At 37.5% G+C, this 21872-nt stretch overlaps 1 protein-coding gene across 3 annotated transcripts in view; it reads right to left on the bottom strand.

Moving 5' to 3' along the window:
- Positions 1-21872, bottom strand: part of Med13l (mediator complex subunit 13L) — a 285007-nt gene that overhangs the window by 136943 nt on the left and 126192 nt on the right. For 2 of the 3 annotated variants that reach the window (XM_020184581.2, XM_020184582.2), the window contains exon 3: positions 7633-7717. The exons of the other annotated variant lie outside the window; for it this stretch is intronic. In XM_020184581.2, coding sequence (XP_020040170.2) covers positions 7633-7717 — 85 coding nt within the window. The remainder of the gene's footprint in view (positions 1-7632; positions 7718-21872) is intronic. 3 annotated transcript variants of the gene reach the window in all.

Genomic DNA, 21872 nt, shown 5'->3' with positions numbered 1-21872 from the left:
TGTGGAGTTATAAGCCTCACAGCACTCCCACAGCCTAACTAAGCAAGTCATTTCCCAGATGAGGCAGTTGGAAGGTATAGAAGGAAGCCCGGGACTGACACTAGTCCTTCTGTGCTTCTCAAACAATGTGCAAATGATAGTTTTTATTCTGGTAATCTGAGCTACTCAGGAGCAGAGAGCAGGAAAATCACAGTTTGAAGCCAACCCTGGACAAACAGTTTGCAAGACTCTATCTCAAGGGGAAAAAAAAAAAAAAAAAACCACCTATCACACAAAAAAAGGAGGGTGGAGTAGCTCAAGTGATAAGAACCTGCCTAGCAAGTGAGGCCCTGAGTTCAAAACCCCAGTACTGCCCCCCCCCAAAATGTTTTATAGGTTTAAAAAGTCCAAGTGTAGTGTTCCTCTACCATACCCTCAACCAACATGCATCTCAGTGTTGCCATCTGTTTACAGAGCTGGTCATGGACTATATTTTTATCGACATTCACACTTAACACATCCTCACCAGTATTCACTCCTTCCTTACCTGACCAGTCCTATCTCCTCCCTTCCTTTTTTCTTTCTTGCTGGGTCAACAGGCCATCCTTCTGTGTCATCCTCCCAAATGCTGGGCCCCTGTGCCTAGTTCACCACTTCAATGTTTATCAGACATAAATACACCTGAGTCTCCTTCCTAGAAATTGCCAGCCCAATATGATACAACTTCTATAATTGAGGAGATGAAGAAACCTTTTCCAGCAAACCCCTGTACCTCCATTATCTTGGGCGTGCGGCTACTGTGGCCTAGTGAATGCTGGCTCCTAAAGCCAGGCAGGCCCTATAATTCCCATCCTCTCTAAAACACCTACAAAACTAAGCTTTTTTATAGCCTAGCCTCACCTCAAATGTCCCTTCTCTTGCAATTCCATAGAGCTGTATCTCTTCTAGTTTAAATATTTGATGTCTAATCTCATTCTACAACTAAAAAAACATTTATAAAGTCTGAATGCCTGAACTATCCCAAAAATATTAAACAGACTGATTAGGATTAAACAGATTTCTCTCAAAATATTTACAAGCAGACATGTGGTTTCAATCACTTGTGCCTATAAAGTTTGTATTCTCTCTCCCTAGAGCCAGGCATTGTGGGAGTGCACCTGCAATCCCAGCACTGAGCTCGCAGAACCAGAATGATGGCTAGTTCCAGGCCAGCCTGGGCTATAACAGTGAGATGCTACCCCCTCCCCAAAGCACTCTTAAAAGTGTATGTCCCCTCTATCTAAAGACTCATTCTCTTACTTCTGCTAGAGAACTGCACATTGTTGCATTTCAGTAAAAAGGAAATTTACTGATTTACTCATTACTAGTTTCTTGTGTGCTATCACATTATACCCAAAGACTCTCAATGTTATATTAACATTTCCTGAACAACAACTGTACCTACCACCACATTCTAGTGAATACATGTATTACTCTGAAAATCTAAGCCACAAGGCCAAAGACACTGCTCACTGGCCTTTTGATGATGACCTCTACTAGATCACCATGCCATAATACAGTGAAAGACAGAAATTTCTAAGTACATTCCTGTTATCATAACTGTAATTCCAATTTTGTACACATTATTTTCATTTACTTTCCAAATAAAATGTTCTAACTCTAAACACCAACTCTTGGTAAACCAAGAGGCTGTGAGCCAAAGGCAACTTTACAACTGTCTTACAAATTACCGTGGAGTGAGTCTACTGACAACCTTTAGTAAAACAGCATCAGTGGACTACTTGGAAGAGTTAGTGTGTTCTAACAATGTCAACTAGCCACAGATGAAAGCCTCCCTAGGTAAGCATGGACATGACAGAGCACAGCAACTTCAAAAGACTCATTCAATCTTCAATGGTTTGAATTTCAGATGACAAAAATTAGCTTCCCATCAGCAACAACAAGTATATGGTATTCTAAAACCTTAGGAATGTTAAGATTCAAGTATACTGGCACACATAATACCATTTGACAGCCTTATGCCAGGCATTTCAGGTATTTCTAGAAACCTGCAATAGCAAGGTTTTCATTAGTCTTATAAGTGATACAAATCACTCAAGTAATAATGAAAACTGAGTTTCTGAACCACATACACTTCCTGCTGCTTCAAAAGCTGTCAAGCAATGTTCTACTTCATAATGACAGAGCTAGGTAACAGGAATTTATCGTGAAAACCTGCATCAATTTTAATAATAAAAGAGAAATAGCCATTGTGTCTGCAATACTAAAAGTGCCAAATACAAAAACTCTGAAATGACTTCAAGTTGTTGTTTTCCATAATCCATTGATAAAGTACTTTTCCATTAATGGACAGTATAAGACCACCTAAACTCAAAGTAGAGTATAGTCTTTGAGACAATCATTACAAACACAGAACACTATTTCACTCAACTGAAAAAGATGGTGCGAAACAATGTGGGCTACTGCAACTTTTAGAAAGTTGGAGGAGAAGAGGGAATGAGGGAAGGATGAAGGTGGAGAGTCAAGCCACATGACCAGAGATTCTCCATAAGCAAAAGCTAAATTCGTGGTAATTTTATCATCCTGGGCATTTTGGCAAAAAGAGATAACCGGTCACTTAAAAAATAGGAAGCACACTTGCTTTCTAATGGGAAGGGGAAAATAAGCATAAATACATAATCTAAAATGATAAAATTTTGCATGGGTAAGCATTCCCAGATTCTGAAATTCTGAATTAATTCCCAGATTAAGAAATTTAAAACAAAGAAAAGAGGACTAGTGTAGTATGATAGAGCTCCTGCCTAGCAAGCATGAGGCACTGAGTTCAAACCCCAATACCACCCCTCCAAAAAAAAAAACAACAAAAGAACTCAGCCTAGCTGTTTTGAAGAACACACATAAGTCTACCACATATCTATGCTTGCATTTCAGACACGTATCTGTGTTTCAGCGACATGACTGGCAGCTGTCTGAAGATTATTGGAAGGGAAGAACACTCAGTTTTTGTATTATAGACGTATTCTTTCTCAAATACATATGCTGTCTCCTCCCTCCGCCACTGACAGCATGCTAGCTCATATGGCATGGTTCTCTCCTACTGCTAATTTCTACTTTGCTGTCTATTTAGGTCTGTGGTGAACATCTAGGTGAAGAAACATGCGCAGAAATAAACTTAGCACTTTTAAACTAAGCACCCACGGGCTCTTACGTGTTCTGCCTTTGCCCTTGGCTCTCTAACAATACAGCAGGTCTGAGACAGGGTCGGTGACTCATGATAGACAAGCAGCACAGGCACAAATAAACCTCTGCTGTTGTGAGAAGCAGGATCCTTCAGGTCTTCTGTTGCTGCAACATAACTGGGCCTAATCTGACTGATGAAAGAAGTAATGGCAATAAATGAAAATGGGGTCTAATGGAAGGGTATCCAGAAGGCTGGCAAGGAGAGGTAGAGAATTCAGTATTATGTGGTAAGAACTACAAACAAGGAAAGAAAAAAGTCAAGTTAGATATCAAATAGGCTACATGGAAGCAGGATTAGATCATTTACATGTGACCCCAAAGAATAGTACTAAGATGAAGAAACAAAGGTTATAGGAAGACAGCTTTGTCCTCAGTGTAAGAAAGATGTCCTAACACTGGGTGCTCTCTGAAGACAGAAACAGCTCGTTGGAGAGCTGTGTTCATATAACATGTGGTCCAGGAAGGGATTACCACAAAAAAGGATGTTATAGAATGAGACTCCAGAAGTCACTGGATGACCTTTAGTGTTTTCTCCAACTCTAAAAATAGCATTATCTTACTAAATTTCTCCCAGCTATAAGAGCAATTAATCATTCACTGAGCTCTGATCATAAGAAAGATACTGTGTAGAGCCAACCAACCCTTCACCGTTTTACAGGTGAATAAATGGGAGTGCAGGAAGCTCAAGCCACTGACCCATGTTGCATCGTAGCTAAGTGTAGAGCTGAGAAGCAAAATACCTCGTCATTGAAGGCAACCAACAAAAGGAGTTCTAGAAATGTGTACCCCTAGAAAAACAGATAAAATTAGAGCCAAATATGTTATTTTCTGTCTGATCTTTATGGAAATGCTCAAGTAAGTAGTAGTGATTTTTTTCGTTAGGTTTTTGTTTATTTAATGGATGGTGACTCCAGCTAGGTGTATATAATGTAGCGCAGGTAATTACTGAAGTGTTACAGGAGAAATGAGTAGATGAAAGGTGAAAGTATCTGAGGTCCTATTACCCTAGAATTGAAAACATTCTACAAGGCATCAGTATGGCAGCACCTCAGCGCCATCAACAGTAACCCTCAAACAGATGACACAATTCCAAGTGAAATTTACAGCGTTACCTTAAATTTCCACGGTGAAATGTTTTTAGTAAGCTCCTGCAGTGACATCATTCTGCATACATTAGTGACTGCAGCCTTTTGTAAAGGAGATCTGTTTATCTGACTCTCCCTTAGCTACAAATGAGAGCTTCTCAGGGTAGTAAATCAACTCCCTTTTAACTACACATGTCCTTAACACTTAAAAAATAAAAAAGCAAAGATAGTAAATCACTTGTACATGCTTTGTCAATAAGCAAAACAAAGAAAACATGGTTCAGGACGTGCTCATGCCCTTCAAGTGATACAGTCCTTGATCTGTTCCAGTAACCTCAACTCTGATTTTCATGGCACAAACTCACTGTATCCACACTAGAAAATCAAGTCAATCATAGCTGAAGAGAAATGGAAAGGAGTAGTAGAAGAGGGCCAGGAAACAATAGCAAGCTATGTCTCAGTAAGTTTAGGTTGTAAATGTGACAAAGTCATAGCAAGTGATCTGCATGAGGGGAAAATAAAGGGCAAATACTTATACCATTTCTACTTCCTGTTGACAGTGAATAAAGAGAGCTAACAACTACTGTTTAAAATGTTCTCCTGCCTCATGAGCAGGGTAAGTATTAGTCACAGAACAGTCACATGAAGTTTCATAAAAAGAGAAAATTATTATTTTATAGGACAATAGGATTAACACAAGTTATCCATATAAATTGTACTAAGGGATCTTGATTATTAACTATTTTCTAAAAGAAAAGCTATTTCATTTGTCTCAAAATTAGCTAAACACCAGTGGCTCACACCTGTTATTCTAGCTACTTGGGAGGCAGCAATCAGGAGCATTGTGGTTTGAAGCCAGCCCGGGCAAAGAGTTTGCAAGACCCTATCTTGAAAAATTCCATCACAAAAGAGCTGGGTAAGAGGTCCTGCCTAGCAAGCACAAGGCCCTGAGTTCAAACCCCTGTGCCACCCTCCCACCCCAAAAAGGAAATTCCTAGAGAAGGATTTAAATAGACCATTCTGGGACTATTTTAATGAAACCTTAAATACCCAAATTCAATTTTGTGAAGCAGTCAATGAATGGGAAGAAGAAACTCAAAGTGGCTGGCACTAAAGGCATGGCAAGCACTCTGTGGGACACGTGGTCTGAACGGACAGAAGCCCAAGGTGTGCAGGGTCCCAGTTGAGTTACAGGATGCTTACTGGCTCAGTGCGGCCAGGGTGACTGGTCAAGCAGCACATCCTGAAGCCACACCAAGACCCCCGGGGTCTGTAGATCCATTGTGTGTTACAATTACCTTTCCCAAAAACAGTAAGTCAGTTCGCCCTGCCCTGGGTTTCAGTTGTCACGATAAACTCTGACTCACGAGCCCAGAATTAGGGAATGATGTGCATTTCTTCTTACTCTCAGCTTTTATGCTCTTCTTATTTTGTCCCAACAAAGTAATCAAGCTCTTCCACAAATTCAACAGTATTTTTGTCAAAGGACTAAATCATCACAGTGAGTATAGTATTAAAAATATATGCTTTGATCCACAGGCCTGAAAAACGTATATAAAAGACTTGTATTTAAAAGCACAGTAAGAGCTGGGGGCATGGTAAGTGGTAGAGCACCTGCCCAGTAAGTGCAAGGCCCTGAGTTCAAACCCAGTGATGCAGGAAGAAGATGAAAAGAAGCACATTCATAGCTGATATAAAAGCTTCACTACCCCACAGTGAATAAATACCCACATTTCCCGAAAAGAGCTCATGTATGTGTTCATTCTGTTTCATTTTGCAATGGTAGCAAGAATTGCCAAATATTTAGAATATGTGAGAATACTCAACTCTTTACAATCAATGATTCTGCAAGTATATGACACCTTAGCAAAAGAAAAAAAAGGGGGGGGGGGGACTGTGAGTCTACTCCAAACCACAAGGCAAAGAAGCAAAGCTCAAAATGAGGAATAAGAAAAAAGGAAGGGTCTTTCAAATGACAACTTGCCGACTATAGTTCAAGTACCCTAAGCACTGATGTCATAGTGAGATGACACTAGACAATAGGAGGGATATGAAAATTAATAGTACTGCAATATCCTTTCAGCTTTGATTACCTAACAGTAACATCTTAGACTCAGGAAGTGAAAAGCTTTTTCCACGGTTGTTAAATAACCCATGCTTTTCCATCTATTTCTCCCCTCAAAACACCATTGAGGACCTGGAACAAACTGTTATGGCAGAAAGAGGTGCTCAAATACCAATGGAAACAAGCCAAAGGCGTGTCACAAAGGAGCTTTCCACAACCAAGTGTGAAGCACTGAAGCCTAAGAGTAAGTGAGGATGCTGTGAATTACAATCCACTAAATTAAATAGGAATCCATGAATCCAAATGGAGGGGGAGGGGAGGGGAAGAGCAGCGGAGGGAGAAAAAGAGGAGAGGGAATGAAAATCTGTCCCTTGTAATATAATGTGAACTCATAAAAACAGAAAAAATGGTGATACTTAACATTACAGCCATAATGGTAGTAACTGATTTAAGTAAGGACTACCAATAGAGGCTTTTAAAAAAAAAGTGAGATGTTGAGCAGAAAAAGGGTAGTTACACAATCTTTTATCTGGCCACAAACTACTTACAAGAAAGACCGAATTAGCAAAAATCATAGTTAACAAAATACTAACTTAGAGTGAAGAATCTGATAGAACATCACCTTATTCATTTGATTAAAAATGGTAACATCGTTAACAGTGACAATGACATCTTGTGCCACCTGTCATGACACACTGAGCATTCCTACTAAAAAAAGTAATTTTAATCTGAGAAACCTATCTTAAAGGAACCAGGATAGGGCCTGAACTCATCAAAAAATGTCAATCTCAATAAATAAAAATAAAGACCAAGGAACTTTCTTCGGATTTACAGATATGAAAGCTAAATAATGTCTTATTTCCAGTAAGTCTGAAGGACCGCAGAACTAACATCGCTACTCTATCAATGTTGAATGTTACCATTTTCATAATGAGACTGTATTTACATGAGAGGACAAGCCTTATCCTTAGGAAATATATACCTAAACACTAAAGTATAAAAAAACCCACTAATCTTAAGTCTGCAAATGGTTCGGGGAATAAGTTTAAAAACACAAAGCAAGAAACAAATGTAAGGCAAGGGACAGGGACAGGGGAGTTCTGTATACTATGCCTGAAACTTTCAAAGTCTGAGGTTATATCAACATAAAAAGAAACTTAATTGTTCTACTACTGATAAAAATAACTGCACATACAAATAACCTCTTAGCACTAGCAATACACTTGAGGATCCAACACCACTGCACACCGTTCCTTTGCTTACCTTTCTAACAGATTGTGGATCGCTTTGAAGAGCAGCGTCCTACATTCATAGGAAAGGCCATTTTCCCACAGTCCTTCTTCCACAACTGAAAAAAAAAAAGAAAAAGAAAAAAGAAAAAAAAAAGAACCAGTAAAAAGGACATCCAAATAAAAATAAACTTTTAAACATTTTTCTAAAGCAAAGTTAATGACTTAAGTTAAATGATTTAATCTCAATCTCACATTGAAACAGTGAGAGGAAATTACAAACTTTTCAAAAGTTATGAAATACTTAGGCACAAAAGAAAATAATGTGGGAATTTTTTAAGGTCTTTGAACTATGAAATATGATGCAACCCTCCTCCTGAAATGGTTTTTCCAACCAGCTTCTTCAAAGTTTAAAATCATTTTAAAATTCTCAAATTAATTTGCCTACCAAATAGTGTCAGAAAGATTTAATTTTGAGAAAGTTCTACTTAAAGATAATAAGAATGCCACAAATTAATACCAAGGTTGTGATATGTATTTTCAAAGGGAAAATGAAGAAAAAATCATTTCCAGAAGTATATGAACCACATACATCTTTAAATGCTTCAAAGGTCATATCTGGACAGGATTTTAAAGGCATGATATTAAGGGTAACTGTTGGGAAGTTAAATCTTACTTCCTGACTTCAGAATTTTATCAGTTTGTCATTTGAGAATACATAGTATTTGCCTTTGAAATCTGTTATTACATTGAGCCACAAGTAACTCTACCACCAAGACAATCAAAAGACCCACAATGCCCCGTGCATTCCTATCTTTTTTCTTTTCATGAATATACAAATAGATAAAAGATGCCCAAGAAAAGATCATTTCCTTTTAAATTGTATTGGTTCAATTTAAGATAGTAAAAAGTTGGAAGAATGGAAACATTGCTTCTCACCCTCCCTCCCACCCCAGAAAAAAATTCTTCACCCCTTTACTTGCTACCTTGACAAAAATACTTACCATAGAAAATTTGAGAGAATTAAAATACACTCAAACTCACAATATATTTTTAATGCTTTTACCGTACCAAAATATCCATCCCACATTCTGAAATCAGCATTTGAACAGGTGTATTTATATTCATGCCTTTGAAGAGCTTTTAAATTATAACACTGGACCAATACTTTTTTCTTGGTATGTGAAATAACAATTTTTATTTTCCAGTCTATGTGGCTAGTACTGATTTACCAAAGCTTCCCAGATCAACCTTTTCAAAAACACTTTGTGCTATTTAGGACTAGAGAAGTGGAAATAAAGTGCAGCAAATAAAAATTCCCACTAGCAACTGAGACTGATCCAAACAAAGCACTCAGATATCAAGAATCCCTGGATTAAAAAGAGAATTAACATCACAAGAAAAGGAACATCTCGTCTCAAGTGAGTTTTCTTTTTTCTTAATGTGCTTTACTGACCCTAAGGCACTACCAATTTTCAGATGAATTTTATAAATCACTAAGCAGGACGGGAAGGTAAACTACAGCATTATTCTTGTCAGTTATGACTTCAATAGAGCTGCTTTAGGCTGAGATGTGCCTATCCTATTGTACATATGTGAAACAGATACAAGCACCAAGATAAATTAAAAACTCCTAAAACTAGATCAGTCTTCCCAGTCCAATTCTTGTGCATCACTCTTCAACTCGATGACTACTATCAGTGTTTTCCTAAGTGCTGGTGACACAGCATTTGTGAAAAATGTGCCCCGAGTTGGTGACCCCAACTCAGCACATTTCTCAAAACTTTCTATAATTAAAACCTTCAAATATACTTCAAAATAAATTAACAAGCCCCAATAAGTCCCTAACCAAAATTCTCAACATGTGTTTCATCCGCTTCAACCACCCTGCTTTTCTTTATTTTGCTGATTTTCTTTCATTTTTTTTCCTGATTTACGTCTTGTGTCACTTAATGAGTGGACACTTTCCAAGGATTACATCCTTAGGGGAATTTTGTCATTGTGTAAACACAGAATGTGCTTACACAAACATAAATGGTACAGGTCAATCACTCCATGTGGCCCCTCAATGCAATCAAGAGAAAAGGTAAACACAGTATCATTTTACAATAAATGTTTTTTTTTTATGTAAGTAGGAGTACACTCTAAAATGACAATAAAAAGCATACTACGGGATAAGCATTCCTAACTGGAATCCAGAATGCTCCAAAATCCAAAATTTTCAATGCTCAGGTTTGCAGGTTTTGGAGTGTTTCAGACTTCTAATTAGAGAGACTCAAATGGCAAAATCTATCCAATATACCCAAATTCAAGGAACTGTGAAATCGGACACACTACTGGTCTCTAGCATTTCAACAAGAGATATTCATCCTGCAAGGTAAATACATAAACCAGCACCACAGTCATCCATGCTCATGCTCGAGTACTGTGTCCAGTGCTTGACTGCACACACCATCCTTCTATGAGGCGTGTCTACACCAGCAATTCATGCGTGGGGCATTGCCCTACCACAGCATGAGGGCCACGCCGGCAAGAGGCAATAGAAAAATTTCACCTCTATTATACCTCGTGGGACCACTTGTTACTATTTTGCACATGGCTGTAGTTTAATCAAGTCCCACTCCTAAATACTTCAATGTTAAGCAAGTAAGACTCTAAACAAAGCCTGCTACTTGTCTCTAAAGTCTCCTTTTATCTGGACCAGTCCATCCATTTGTTTTTAAACGTGACATTGACTTGGTGAAAAGGGCAGGTTAGTTTCTTACAGACTATCTCATATTTGCATCTAACTACTTCCTCGTGTTTATCATTTTTCAAGTTTTACTGTTGGTGCTACCTTGATCAGAGCAGAGAATAACAAAAGAAAATTCTCAGACAACAACCAGACACTTTATTTCATCCTCAACACTCTGTTAACTGAAGCACTAAGGTGTTACAGCCATTTAGTGAGGCAAGGTAGACCACTAAACAAGTTTGGACATGCAGAGACAAGGGCAACTACACCCAATTACTGCATGGTCAACACAGTTTTAAAATATTCTGGTTTTTATCCTGTTTCAACTATTTTAACATGTCTTAAACTGGATTTTTTCCTGGGGAAAAAAAAACTTAAAATAGCAATTACCAAAAACTGGTAACTAACATCATACTTAATGGTTAAATACTGAAAGGTAAAGATGTATGTTCTCACTACTCTAGCTCCACAGCATACTTGAGATTTCATCCAGCACAACAAAGCAAAAAAAAAAAGGAAATGAACAAGACACAGGGACTCAGGGACTGGAGGCCAAGAAATAAACCTGCCTTTATTTCACACAGTACAACTGTCCATTAAGAAATCCTAAAGAATCCACAAAAACTCTCTAGAACTAACAGTATTTAAGCTAAACCACAAAATACAAGCTCGAAAGGCACAAAGCAATATACAGACAAATCACTTCTATATAATGGAATGAATGTACTATATGCATGTTTCCTCATATGTTGAAATACAGTTATATGCTACATAGACGTTGAAATTATTTGAAAGTACCAATTACAATAGCACAAAAATCTTATAAAATATATGTTAAGATCTACATGCTAGAATCTATAGTACTGATGAAAGAAATCAAAGACACACAAATAAATTTCTAAATAAATTTATCATAGACTGGAAAAAAATCAGTATTTGGGGCCACGCATGATGTACACTTCTGTAATATCAGCTATGTAGATGCTGACATAGGAAGATGCAGTCTCAGAATGTCCCTAGGCAAAAGTGAGCCCCATACAAAAAATGACTAAAGCAAAAAGGGCGGGGGTGGGGGGGATTGCTCAAGTGGTAGAGCACCTGCCTAGCAAGTGTGAGGTCCTGAGTTCAAACCCCAGTGTGGCTGTCAACTCCTCCCAAGTCAATGGAGTTAACTTCATCAGAATCAAAATGCCTGTAGGATGTTTGTATAGAAATAGACAAGCTGAAAAAGGAAAAGAACTAGAAAAATCAGACAACACAGTCAAAGAAAAACTGCTGGAGGGCTTTATAATACCTGATTCCCAGATGTAGACTGTCATGTAGAAACAGTGGCAAATATACCCCCTTCTTTCTGGAAGGAAGGAAGCCCTCCAACCATATAGTATTTTTGGAGCTTAGGTTAGGCAAAGCGTTCTTAGATATGGCACCAAGGGCATAATACATAAAAGAAAAACTACTAGAGATTCATCACATTGAAGACCTTAGATGAGGAAGTCCCACAGATAGAGTTAAATAACTGCAAATCACATGACAAAGATTTATATTCAGAATAGGCTATTTTAAAAAAAAAAGAATTTTAAAATTTGACACTAAAGAAGCAATTTTTAAAGTGAACAAAAGATCTGAAGAGATATCCCACCAAAGAAGCTATGTGAATGGCAAACAAGCACCATGAACAGATGCTCAAGACAGCCTTAGTCATAACAGAGATGTAAATTACAATGACAATGAGATATCAACTATGGCAATGGCTTAAAAGAGAAACACGACATTACTAAGTACTGGTGAGCATACAGACAAAGAAGAACTAGAATTGTCATATACTTACTCTATGTGCCAAAATTTGGACCAACCACTATACATACATGGGAAAGTGAGGAGATTGCATACCATAACAGTATGAGACAAAATAAAGGACATCTGGCATTTACTTTAGCCAGTATCAGATTCTTCGCTACTGGGAAATGCCTACTTGCCGATATGGCTGTAAGTTCTGATTGGCGTCAAATACTATCATCCCCAACAGAAGCTAAAAGTACTGATTCCATCTCTCCCATCCTCTCTAAAGTGTGGCCCAGGATACATACCCTAAAGCCTATCCCTTTGACTCTGCATTCAGGGATCCAAGAGAATGAACAGAGAGTTTCTGTCAGTATTAGAAACAGAGGCTGCGAGGTCCAGTTTCTGCTGCTATGGAGCAGAGATGCTACAGCACCTGTTACTCAGTGGTGATGGAAAGCATAAGTTTTCTATCAAACCAATTCAGCAGTGCTAATTCTAAAAGTGGAAAACAGTTCTGTGAACACCCAATATTGTTTTAATCAACTCCTTTTCTTAGTTTGCAACTAAGAACTCTGACCCATACAAAACGTTTATCTTAATCTTCATATTATAAAAGAAATGTTTTAAATACTTAAGAATCTTGCCATCAAACTTAGCTATAGTCAGCAGCCTAAAAGAATGAAATTATTTCATATCCACTTGAAATTAAAATATTAATTATTCCATTATTTGAATTCATCATGAGGAAGGGGCACTTTCCAAGCTGAAGTGATTATAAACTTTTCAGATATTCATAAACATATGTTGAGTTGACCTGATATTATATACACCTACCTTTCAGATTTAGTTTGGGTTAGTTTCAATCTAAATCTCCTATAGCACATATAGTTAAAAGGATTAGTAGTACAGATGGAATCCAAATTCAAATCTTCAGACTCTAACTCCTCTATTGCTCTTTGCACTGCACTGTACTGCATTTCTCCAAGGTCAGGACAAGGAAACCCACCTGCTTGTCCCTTCTGTTCTTAGCACTAGCTAGAAAGGCAATCTTCAGTGCCAAAATTAAACTCCCATTCAGTTTCAAACTTTGGACCTAAATGTTTTCTAAATAATTGTAAGCAACTTCCTCATAGACTAAACAGAACTGAAATCGCTTCTACAATCCATTTATGGAACTCCATGATTCAGTCCAACAAAACCACTACATTTTAGATTAATTAATTAATCTGAGATACCCACAGCCCCAGTAAAACTTCACTCAACAGTTCATATACTTGATATTGACATCTTTGTGGGAGTAGTATTTTGGGGGGTATGAGCAGAGAAAACATAGGATTTAGTCTAAGTTTCCTTGAATAAGGTAAGGGGTACTTACCACTTAACTCTTTCTCCTTCAAATTGAACTGAGACCAACAGTCAAAAATTCTCCAAGAAGCCTGAAGGTACTTGACTCTATGAAACCTACAATCTTCTAGAATATGTTTTTTAAAGTCTAGATTTCAAGTTTTCAACTTAGATATTCATTCTATAAGAATATAAAGTGTAAGATTATTCCACAGACTACACTTATAAATTTACTTATGGAAGATTTTTTTTAAACTTTGTTAGTCTCAGAAGAAAAAAACAAGAGACCTAATATATATGCGCAATAAATGAGTGGCGGGAGCCAACCAAAACAAAGAATTCCTAAATTAAAACATCCCCTACTATTACTGTCTATTACAGCCAGATTAAGAATGAAAAATGAAACTAAGTACTACACAGCTCCCTGTTTAACAGAGAAGAACTCTTTCGACACTGATTGTAAAAGCTATTCTCAGAATGTTTAAATTGCTGTTATTCAATCTTTTTAAAAATAGTAATCCTCACAATCAAGTATTTAAACTACAAAAGTATACATAAATGTTCTGGCAGAAGACAGTGTTTTATAACAGAAAATTTTAAATAGCAATAATTGTTGCTTAGTGTCCAAATAATTTTTCAAGATCCTCACATTTTACAATGTAACTCCATTCAACTTTGCAAAAAAACATCACTCCTTACAGCATTAACAAGCTTCTTTATAAGAAAACCACATAAAAAGTTCAGGGATGAGGGGAGGGGTAAATATGGCAAAATATCAAGGCAGCAAATACTTCCATGATTTTGCATTTCCCATTGGAAATCTTGAAAAGATATCCCTCTAAATCCACAAGCACAACTGATATACTTTACTTGAAGGGGAAAAAGTGGGGAGAGGAAGAAGAGAAAAGGGCAGGCGGGAGGATAAAGATTGTGAAACCTTGAAGAAATTCAAGTTCTTACTGTTGGAATCAGGTCAGCTTGCCTTACACAGTTTAAAAGCAGAATTACTTTATTTCCTCTGAGCTATGGTACATGGTTTCCTTTCAATGTATCGTATTGCAGAAAGAGCTGAAATGAACGTCTAGACATCAAAAACACTTTTTACTCCCACCTACTGCTTTTTTACCTCAGGCATCAAAACTAATGAAATCTATTATCCAGAAACCGAGTTCAGCAACCACACTGGCCACTGCAAATATATGAGAGGGGGTGGCAGGGGGGAATATGCACTTTCAGGGATGGCACTCCTTATCTAGCCATGCAAACTAAAATCAAATTTTACTCCAAACTCCAGAAACACAAATAGTTTAAAGCAAGGCACATGAAGCAAGGGGACTTACGCAAATAATTTCAGTGACAACCTGCTAAAGATAAAACGGCCCTAAAACAGGGTTTATAGTTTGCCTGCTGCCTTGTTTTCAACTTCTATCTTCAATATGTAAGAATGTAGTCTAAAAAATAAAATTTCCAATTATTATATCTATTGCCTAAGAACTACAATAAGCAGACATTATAATAAAAATCATTTATTAATTTACTTTTACAGAATGCATCAAATCAAAATAATACTTAAAAATCTAGAGAACTTTTGATACATCTGAAATTGACTTAAAAATTTGAGTAACAAAGTAGCATGCTACATCAATTCCAAAATATAACATTATACCCATAAAATCCAATTACATATAATGCTACAGATTGATCACAGTTATGCTGTCATTGATTTCTTTGTAAAACCTGTGTCTGAGCTCATTAATAACTATTACTTATAGCAAATTCAACCCAATTAATACTCTGATTTCTTGACTTGCTCATGGGTGTAAACATTTGGAATCACTGAACAAATCTATATTGGAAGTGGATTTTAACTTTCCCAATGTCAACTTATCAATCAAATAAGGTTGGGGAAAATTAAATTAGGAGTAGGAGGCCTATTTAAAAATGCTCCACTTGTTTTGACCTATTTACCACTTTAAATGATTATTTGATATTCGTATTTGAAACATTACTAATAATCAGCAAACACGAACAGGAGTGATGGGACATTTTAACAGTACTTGTCTTACTAAGGAATCCTTAACAGTGTGGGTTCTCTGCCAGCCAGTTGCAGGATAACCAGAATCTCAATGACAGCATTGGAGCAGCTGAGACATGACCCAAGTTAGCATTTCAATGAATCACAGGACTCCTCGTAAACCCAGTAAACTTTCAACTGAAGATCATAAAACTAAATTTGCACACGACCTTCAAAAGGCAGTTGCTACAGAAAACAAACTTCAATGTCACTTTAAAAGCTACACATTGAAAAGGAAATCTTCCACAATGACTGCTATTGACTTCTAAAAACCATATTTGCCCCTTCGTTAAAATTATTAGCATAATCTTTTGAAACCATTAATATGCTCGTAAGTGACATGCTGAAAAGTACATATGAACAAACAAGGCCATCACCCAAGGTGGGAGGGCAGCCACCCAAACTGTCATCTTTGGTTTTTGAATGGTTATTGTGTTCTTTACCTGTTTTGTACTTCACAAGTTTTCTTCATGTTTAAAGTATTTTTTAAAGAGGGCTGCTATTGATATTAACTATTAAACAGCTCCACATGTGTTAAAAAAAAAGCTACATGCTCAGAAATTACAACATTACTAAATCATACATGTGATTTAGAGCATTTACACATTGAAATCCATCAATACTACAAATAATCATTTTATAAACTCCTCTAGGACAATGATTTCAATCAAGCTGACTCAATTATTGGTTTCAATGCTGCCACAATTGAATAATAAAAATTAAAAATTGTTCTTCCACTGATGAGACACAATCTGATTCAAAACACACACCGCACGCACACACACCAGCTTGCTACTGAAATTCTGACAAAGTCCCCAAATTGCCTTTTACACTAAAGCTCAAACAGTTGTCCGTCACTGCTACTACACTGAGTAATCTTTGCAGCTGTGACTGTTTGAAATGCAGCTGTCTCCTTGGCATTCTTTCCCCACCCCCACTCAACCAGCACTTCTGTTCTTGCTACAATAATCTTAAAGAGCATTTTACAGGAGGCTTAGCCCTGGCTGAGGGCACTCTCCGGCGTGACCAAGAGAACATGGAAACACGATTCATTAGACACGCCTTGAGTGGTAACAATGGTGCAGCTTCTTGCTGTCTTTTATTTCGTACACTGGGCTGAGACTAATGCATTCTCATTACACAACAAGCACATTTATAGACAGGAAAAAACTGTAATCACCTTTGATTAAGAGACAGCATATTTTTCCTATATGAGCTGCCAGCCATACTGACATAGTAATTATTTTTTAACTGACAGGTTAAAATAGCAAATGTAGCAAAAATAACATCTGCGGGGGTAGGGGAAGAAAGGGGGGATGGGAGCGAGAGAGAGAGAGAGAGACTACTGATTACTAAGACTTGTTGCACAAAGGCTCCTTCAGGCGGCGCTCTGGCTCATGTCTGAGGGGTACTCTCTTGCATATCATCCAGACAATCTATGGCAAACAGGCAAGACCCTTATCAAGCAAACGCATCCTAAACGTTCATTTCCTTGCAGGCAAAAGTTGTAATTTTTGACATTTTACCTGTAATTATTACTGACCTGTCTTCTCTTTGCTTCCCTTTTTTCATTACCTTACTTTTACTACAAAATAATCTGTACTCTTCACTTTTTCTGCTATCTAGTTTTACTACAAAATAATTTCCTTTATATAAAATGCTACTCCAAAACAGAAAACCAGCTTTGTAACAGCTTTTAAAATGTACTTTTCATTTAAAGTGTCCATCAATGTCTGCACCTGGTGACAGTTCAAACTATAAACATGAACGTCCTCACTGAAGTAAGGAAAGACCTAGCCACGTCACCCTGCCCACATGCGAAGCCCGCCCTGCCGAGGGGTTTTAGGCAGTGAACCCATACCCTCTGACAAGGGCAGCTAAACCCTCTGTGTGTGGATGCTGCTGGGTTACTGTCTCTGCAGAGTTTGGCAGTTAACAGGAAAAAAGTATTTGTCAGAAACTGAAAAATCATAGCTAAGCTCAAGTATTGAAAAGTATATTTTGAAGAAAGGCAGATTCTGTATAAACAATTTTTAAATGGTTAATCTCTATTTTTAAGTTTTCTAGAACACTACTGTATTTTATACTAAGAATGTGCCATAAAACTTAAAACAATTTATTTTACACATGTGAAAATTTGTTAAAATAGTAAAGAAACAAAAATAAGCAAATAAAAAAGACGGGTTCACAAAACCTTAAAACCTAAAATAGCTTTTTAAGAAATGAGTAGGTAGAAAAAATTAGCTAGCATTCGTTGCCCTTAACGCAGAGAAACTATAGCAGACACCTTAAAAGCAACTGAGGCCAATAGGAAAAGGGGAGCAGGAACTAGAGAAAAGGTTAGATCAAGAAGAATTAACCTAGAAGGTAACACACATGCACAGGAAATTAATGTGAGTCAACTCCCTGTATAGCTATCCTTATCTCAACCAGCAAAAACCCTTGTTCCTTCCTATTAGGGCTTATACTCTCTCTTCAACAAAATTAGAAATAATAGTTTGTGCTGGGTATTGAGGGGGTTGGGGGGAGAGGGAGCGGGCGGAGTGGGTGGTAAGGGAGGGGGTGGGGGCAAGGGGGAGAAATGACCCAAGCCTTGTATGCACATATGAACAATAAAATAAAAAAAAAAAAGAAATGAGTAGGTAGAACTGGAGATGCAGCTCAGTGGCAGACCATTTGTCTAGCATGTGTGAGGTCCTTATTTGATGCCCAGGGCTATACCTCAAAAAAGAAAGCTTATGTAGAAAAAAAAAAAAAAACAAATTTTTATAAAACAGAAAACTGCTTCAGCAATTTACGCTGTTGGATTTTGGTGGTGGTGACACCACATCAGGTTAGAAACTAAACACTTGCAGCTTATCTCTAATGCATCTGTTAATGGACCAGGGAACTTTACTGTGCGGTTAAGCACAGTGTGTGCTCAAGTCTAACCTATACCACACGGTATCAGAATTATACAAGGTTAAATGTCTTTGTCATCTAGAATCAAACAGCAAGTCTTATTATAGAGGATAAGATTGACAGAATCTCTACAGCTTAAGTAATCAAGTCTTCTTTTGTATAGTATATGAAATCATGACTCCCTCAAAAGTAATCAAATTACTTTCACAGGCTTTTCCTGTCTTCTGTTTGAAAAAGTCAAAATTAGCCACTAATAATAAACAAACAGGACACCTCACCAAAATATTTTATCTAAAATATTTTCATTTTAAATGTACACTAGCAACCATAATATTTTACTTTAGTAAAGGACTACAGGGTTTCCATATGAATTTCCATTATACTTACCTGACTCTAACAAAACCAAATTATTAATCTTTACTTCTCAAAGGCAGAATGTGTAATTCTTCCCTTGAATTGGTCATTTTCCAGTGCTATGACAACAAAGCTGGATACTTTATAAAGAAAAGAGGCTGATCTGGCTCACAATTTTAGAGGCAGATGATCCAAACAGCATGCAGCTGCTTCTGGTGAGGTCAAGAGACAGATCACAGTGAGATAAGGACGCCTGACAAATTAAAGAGAGGCCATTTTTGATTGCTGGTTTTTTGTTTTTTGGTTTTTTTTTTTAAACAACTCTAGCAAGAACTATCCAGGGTCCCAAGAACTACTCTAACTTTTTCTAAGCGCAATGACTCAATGTACCTCTTAAAGGTCCCACCACCTCTTAACAGCACTACACTGAGAACCAAATGTCTAACACTTGAACCCTGGGAACACACTCAAACCACATACATCATCCAAGCCACAGCACCCAAGTCTTCAAAATTAATTTATGCTTTCTGATGGCAAAAATAACCTACTGAAAAAGCATTAAGCTTCTCAAAACCCCAACCTAAAATTCATCTAGGAAAAAGGAGTATATTCAAAACTTAACAAGCTAAGAAGTTTCCGACTCATAAGCAAGAAGTTTATAAATGCCCTGAAATACTCCAGCACTACCAACATTTTTATTTCACGTAGGGTTCAATGCAGTGCTGGCTGCACACACAGTGCTGTGAATGAGCTAGTTAGGATGGCATTCTGACTGGAAGGTTAGGTTACCCAGTCGTTTCAGATGGGGCACAATTGGAGTCTGGCAGGACTGAGTGACTCCAATAACACAAAGGGCGGTGTTTTTTCTCCCTGTCACTCTTGGAGTACCAACATTCCCCTAGCAGAGCCGTGGCAAGCCTTTCTTGTCCTTTCATCCACATCTCCAGTGTATTTGCAGTTTTACCCAGGTTAGTTTTGTGGAGTTTTTTGAGACAGGGACTTCCTATGTAGCGCAGGCTGGCCTGGAACTCATGACCCTCTGCCTAAGCCTCCGAGTGCCCAGCATTGCAGGCATGTACCACCAGGTCTGGCGCCAGTTATACTTTCATCCATTATAAATTATGAAGTTCTACCAAGAGTTCATTTGAAAAGATAAAAACAAAAAGTTTGCTAAGAGGACAGAATTGGCAAAGAACTGGAAAAAGTAAAGGAGTGAACAGGCCCAGAACCCACAAAACCCGGGCCACCACCAATAGCAACTTGCTGGCTCTCCTGTGTCTTCAGCCGTTATCTCCACTTGTCTCTGAGATTCCTTCCAGCTCTCAAACTGCATGATTGTAATGACTGCACTAGAATGCAGGAGAGTCATGCAAGGTAGAGTCTAAGGATTCAATGTTTATTTACAAAGTTCTATAACCAATCTACCACCCATCACAAAATCCAGAGCGCAACCCAATACTTAAACTGATTAATTTGGCTTCTGATAGGATAGTTTTAGAGTCTATTCAACATTTAAAATAGGTTTATCATTGAGGAAAAAAATGTATATTCCAAATAATTAACTCATAAATTAGCTTTTGTAACCAAAAAAAAGTATAAATTCTTAGTCAACTGGTGTTTGACGATACTAGTTCTCCTTTCTGTACTTTAAAAGTCTGCTAATAAAGTATAACTCTCAAATGATACTTCAATTAGCATTTACGACCATGGGGAAAGGAAAGAATGAGGGTAACAGTGGAGCATTTAGGAAGCTTTGGAATTGCCTGCAGTATTTCTTGGGGGCTACATTACATGTTTGTTGCTTATTAATGCATTTACCTTATATGCAATTTTCTATTTGTTGTAACTCACAATTTGAAACTTTTTTCCAGCAGTGCTTCAAAACAAAAAATACACATTTGAAAGTTCAACTATACATTTACTATGATTTATTATATATTTACTATTATACTAATGCTGTAAGTTTTCTTGATTTTTGTTCATTGTGTTTTTGGTGACACTAGGGCTTGAATCAGGTCCTTGCAAAAACCACTTGAACCACACTCCCAGCCCCCACTTTTTCCCAATTTCAACAGCACTACCCTTCTGTGCATTTCTCCAACAAAGTAAGCTCAGGGCCTCTGCTCTTCCTTTTCCTGTGTCTAGCAGGCTCATCCTCAGCTCAGCCTCCTCCAAGGGGCCTTCCCCACCTAACCCAGTCTACTCACTTTCTCAACAGTTGCTTTGTAGAAGACAACTATAAAGTTACTCATTTATTTATTACCTGTCTTCTACACAGATAGTTATCAGCACCATATGTACAAGGACAAGATCAATCCTTATATGAAGAGACTCTCCCCCAAAGAAAACCATTGTGACCCTGAGAAAAACACTCAAACTAGGGCAAAATGCATTCCACTACCAAAAGCCAATTTACTATTGCTCAACAAGTGTGCACATGTCCTGAGGGTTCATCTCAGGACCTCACCTATGCTAAGCCCCCCTGGACCACTAAGATACACCCCTAGGCCCTATTACTCAACCTTTGACACAGAATTCTACATGGCATGGTGGTATAGTACAATATAGAACAGAAACTTCCATTAAAGACTTTACTTCTGCTGATTATTTAATTAGTACAATATAGAACAGAAATTTCCATTAAAGACTTTACTTCTGCTGATTATTTAAGAGAAGTTGTACACATTCTGTTGTGATTTTACCTATTTCCATGGAAACAAAATAGGATCATATTTAAGGCACAAAAGCATGTCTGTAGAAACAAGTATAAGAAGGGTATGGTTAAGTAAGATTTTATTTGAGCCCTTGATAATTAGCAAGATTAGAATGATTAATGAGAAGTCTTTTGAGGAAACGAAGAAACGAAAGTACAACAAAGGTAATAAAGCTATCATAATTTAAAGTGGCCCTCATGAAGTGAGACTCCTAAAAACTCAGTGTTAAGACTTCAAATAACAAAACCCCTATCCCAAGAAGCAGCTTAGAAGGCCTACTGATTCTGCACTCTTTTCCTATGAATAATTGATTCCAGTCATCAGCTCTACAGAGAGCTCTTCTTACTGACAAGGGCTCGTTATCACTACAC

The sequence above is a fragment of the Castor canadensis genome, chromosome 18 (assembly GCF_047511655.1).
Source record: "Castor canadensis chromosome 18, mCasCan1.hap1v2, whole genome shotgun sequence".
Taxonomy (NCBI): Eukaryota; Metazoa; Chordata; class Mammalia; order Rodentia; family Castoridae; genus Castor; species Castor canadensis.
The sequence above is the reverse complement of the archived record's forward strand: the minus strand, read 5'-3'. Positions and strand labels throughout refer to the sequence as shown.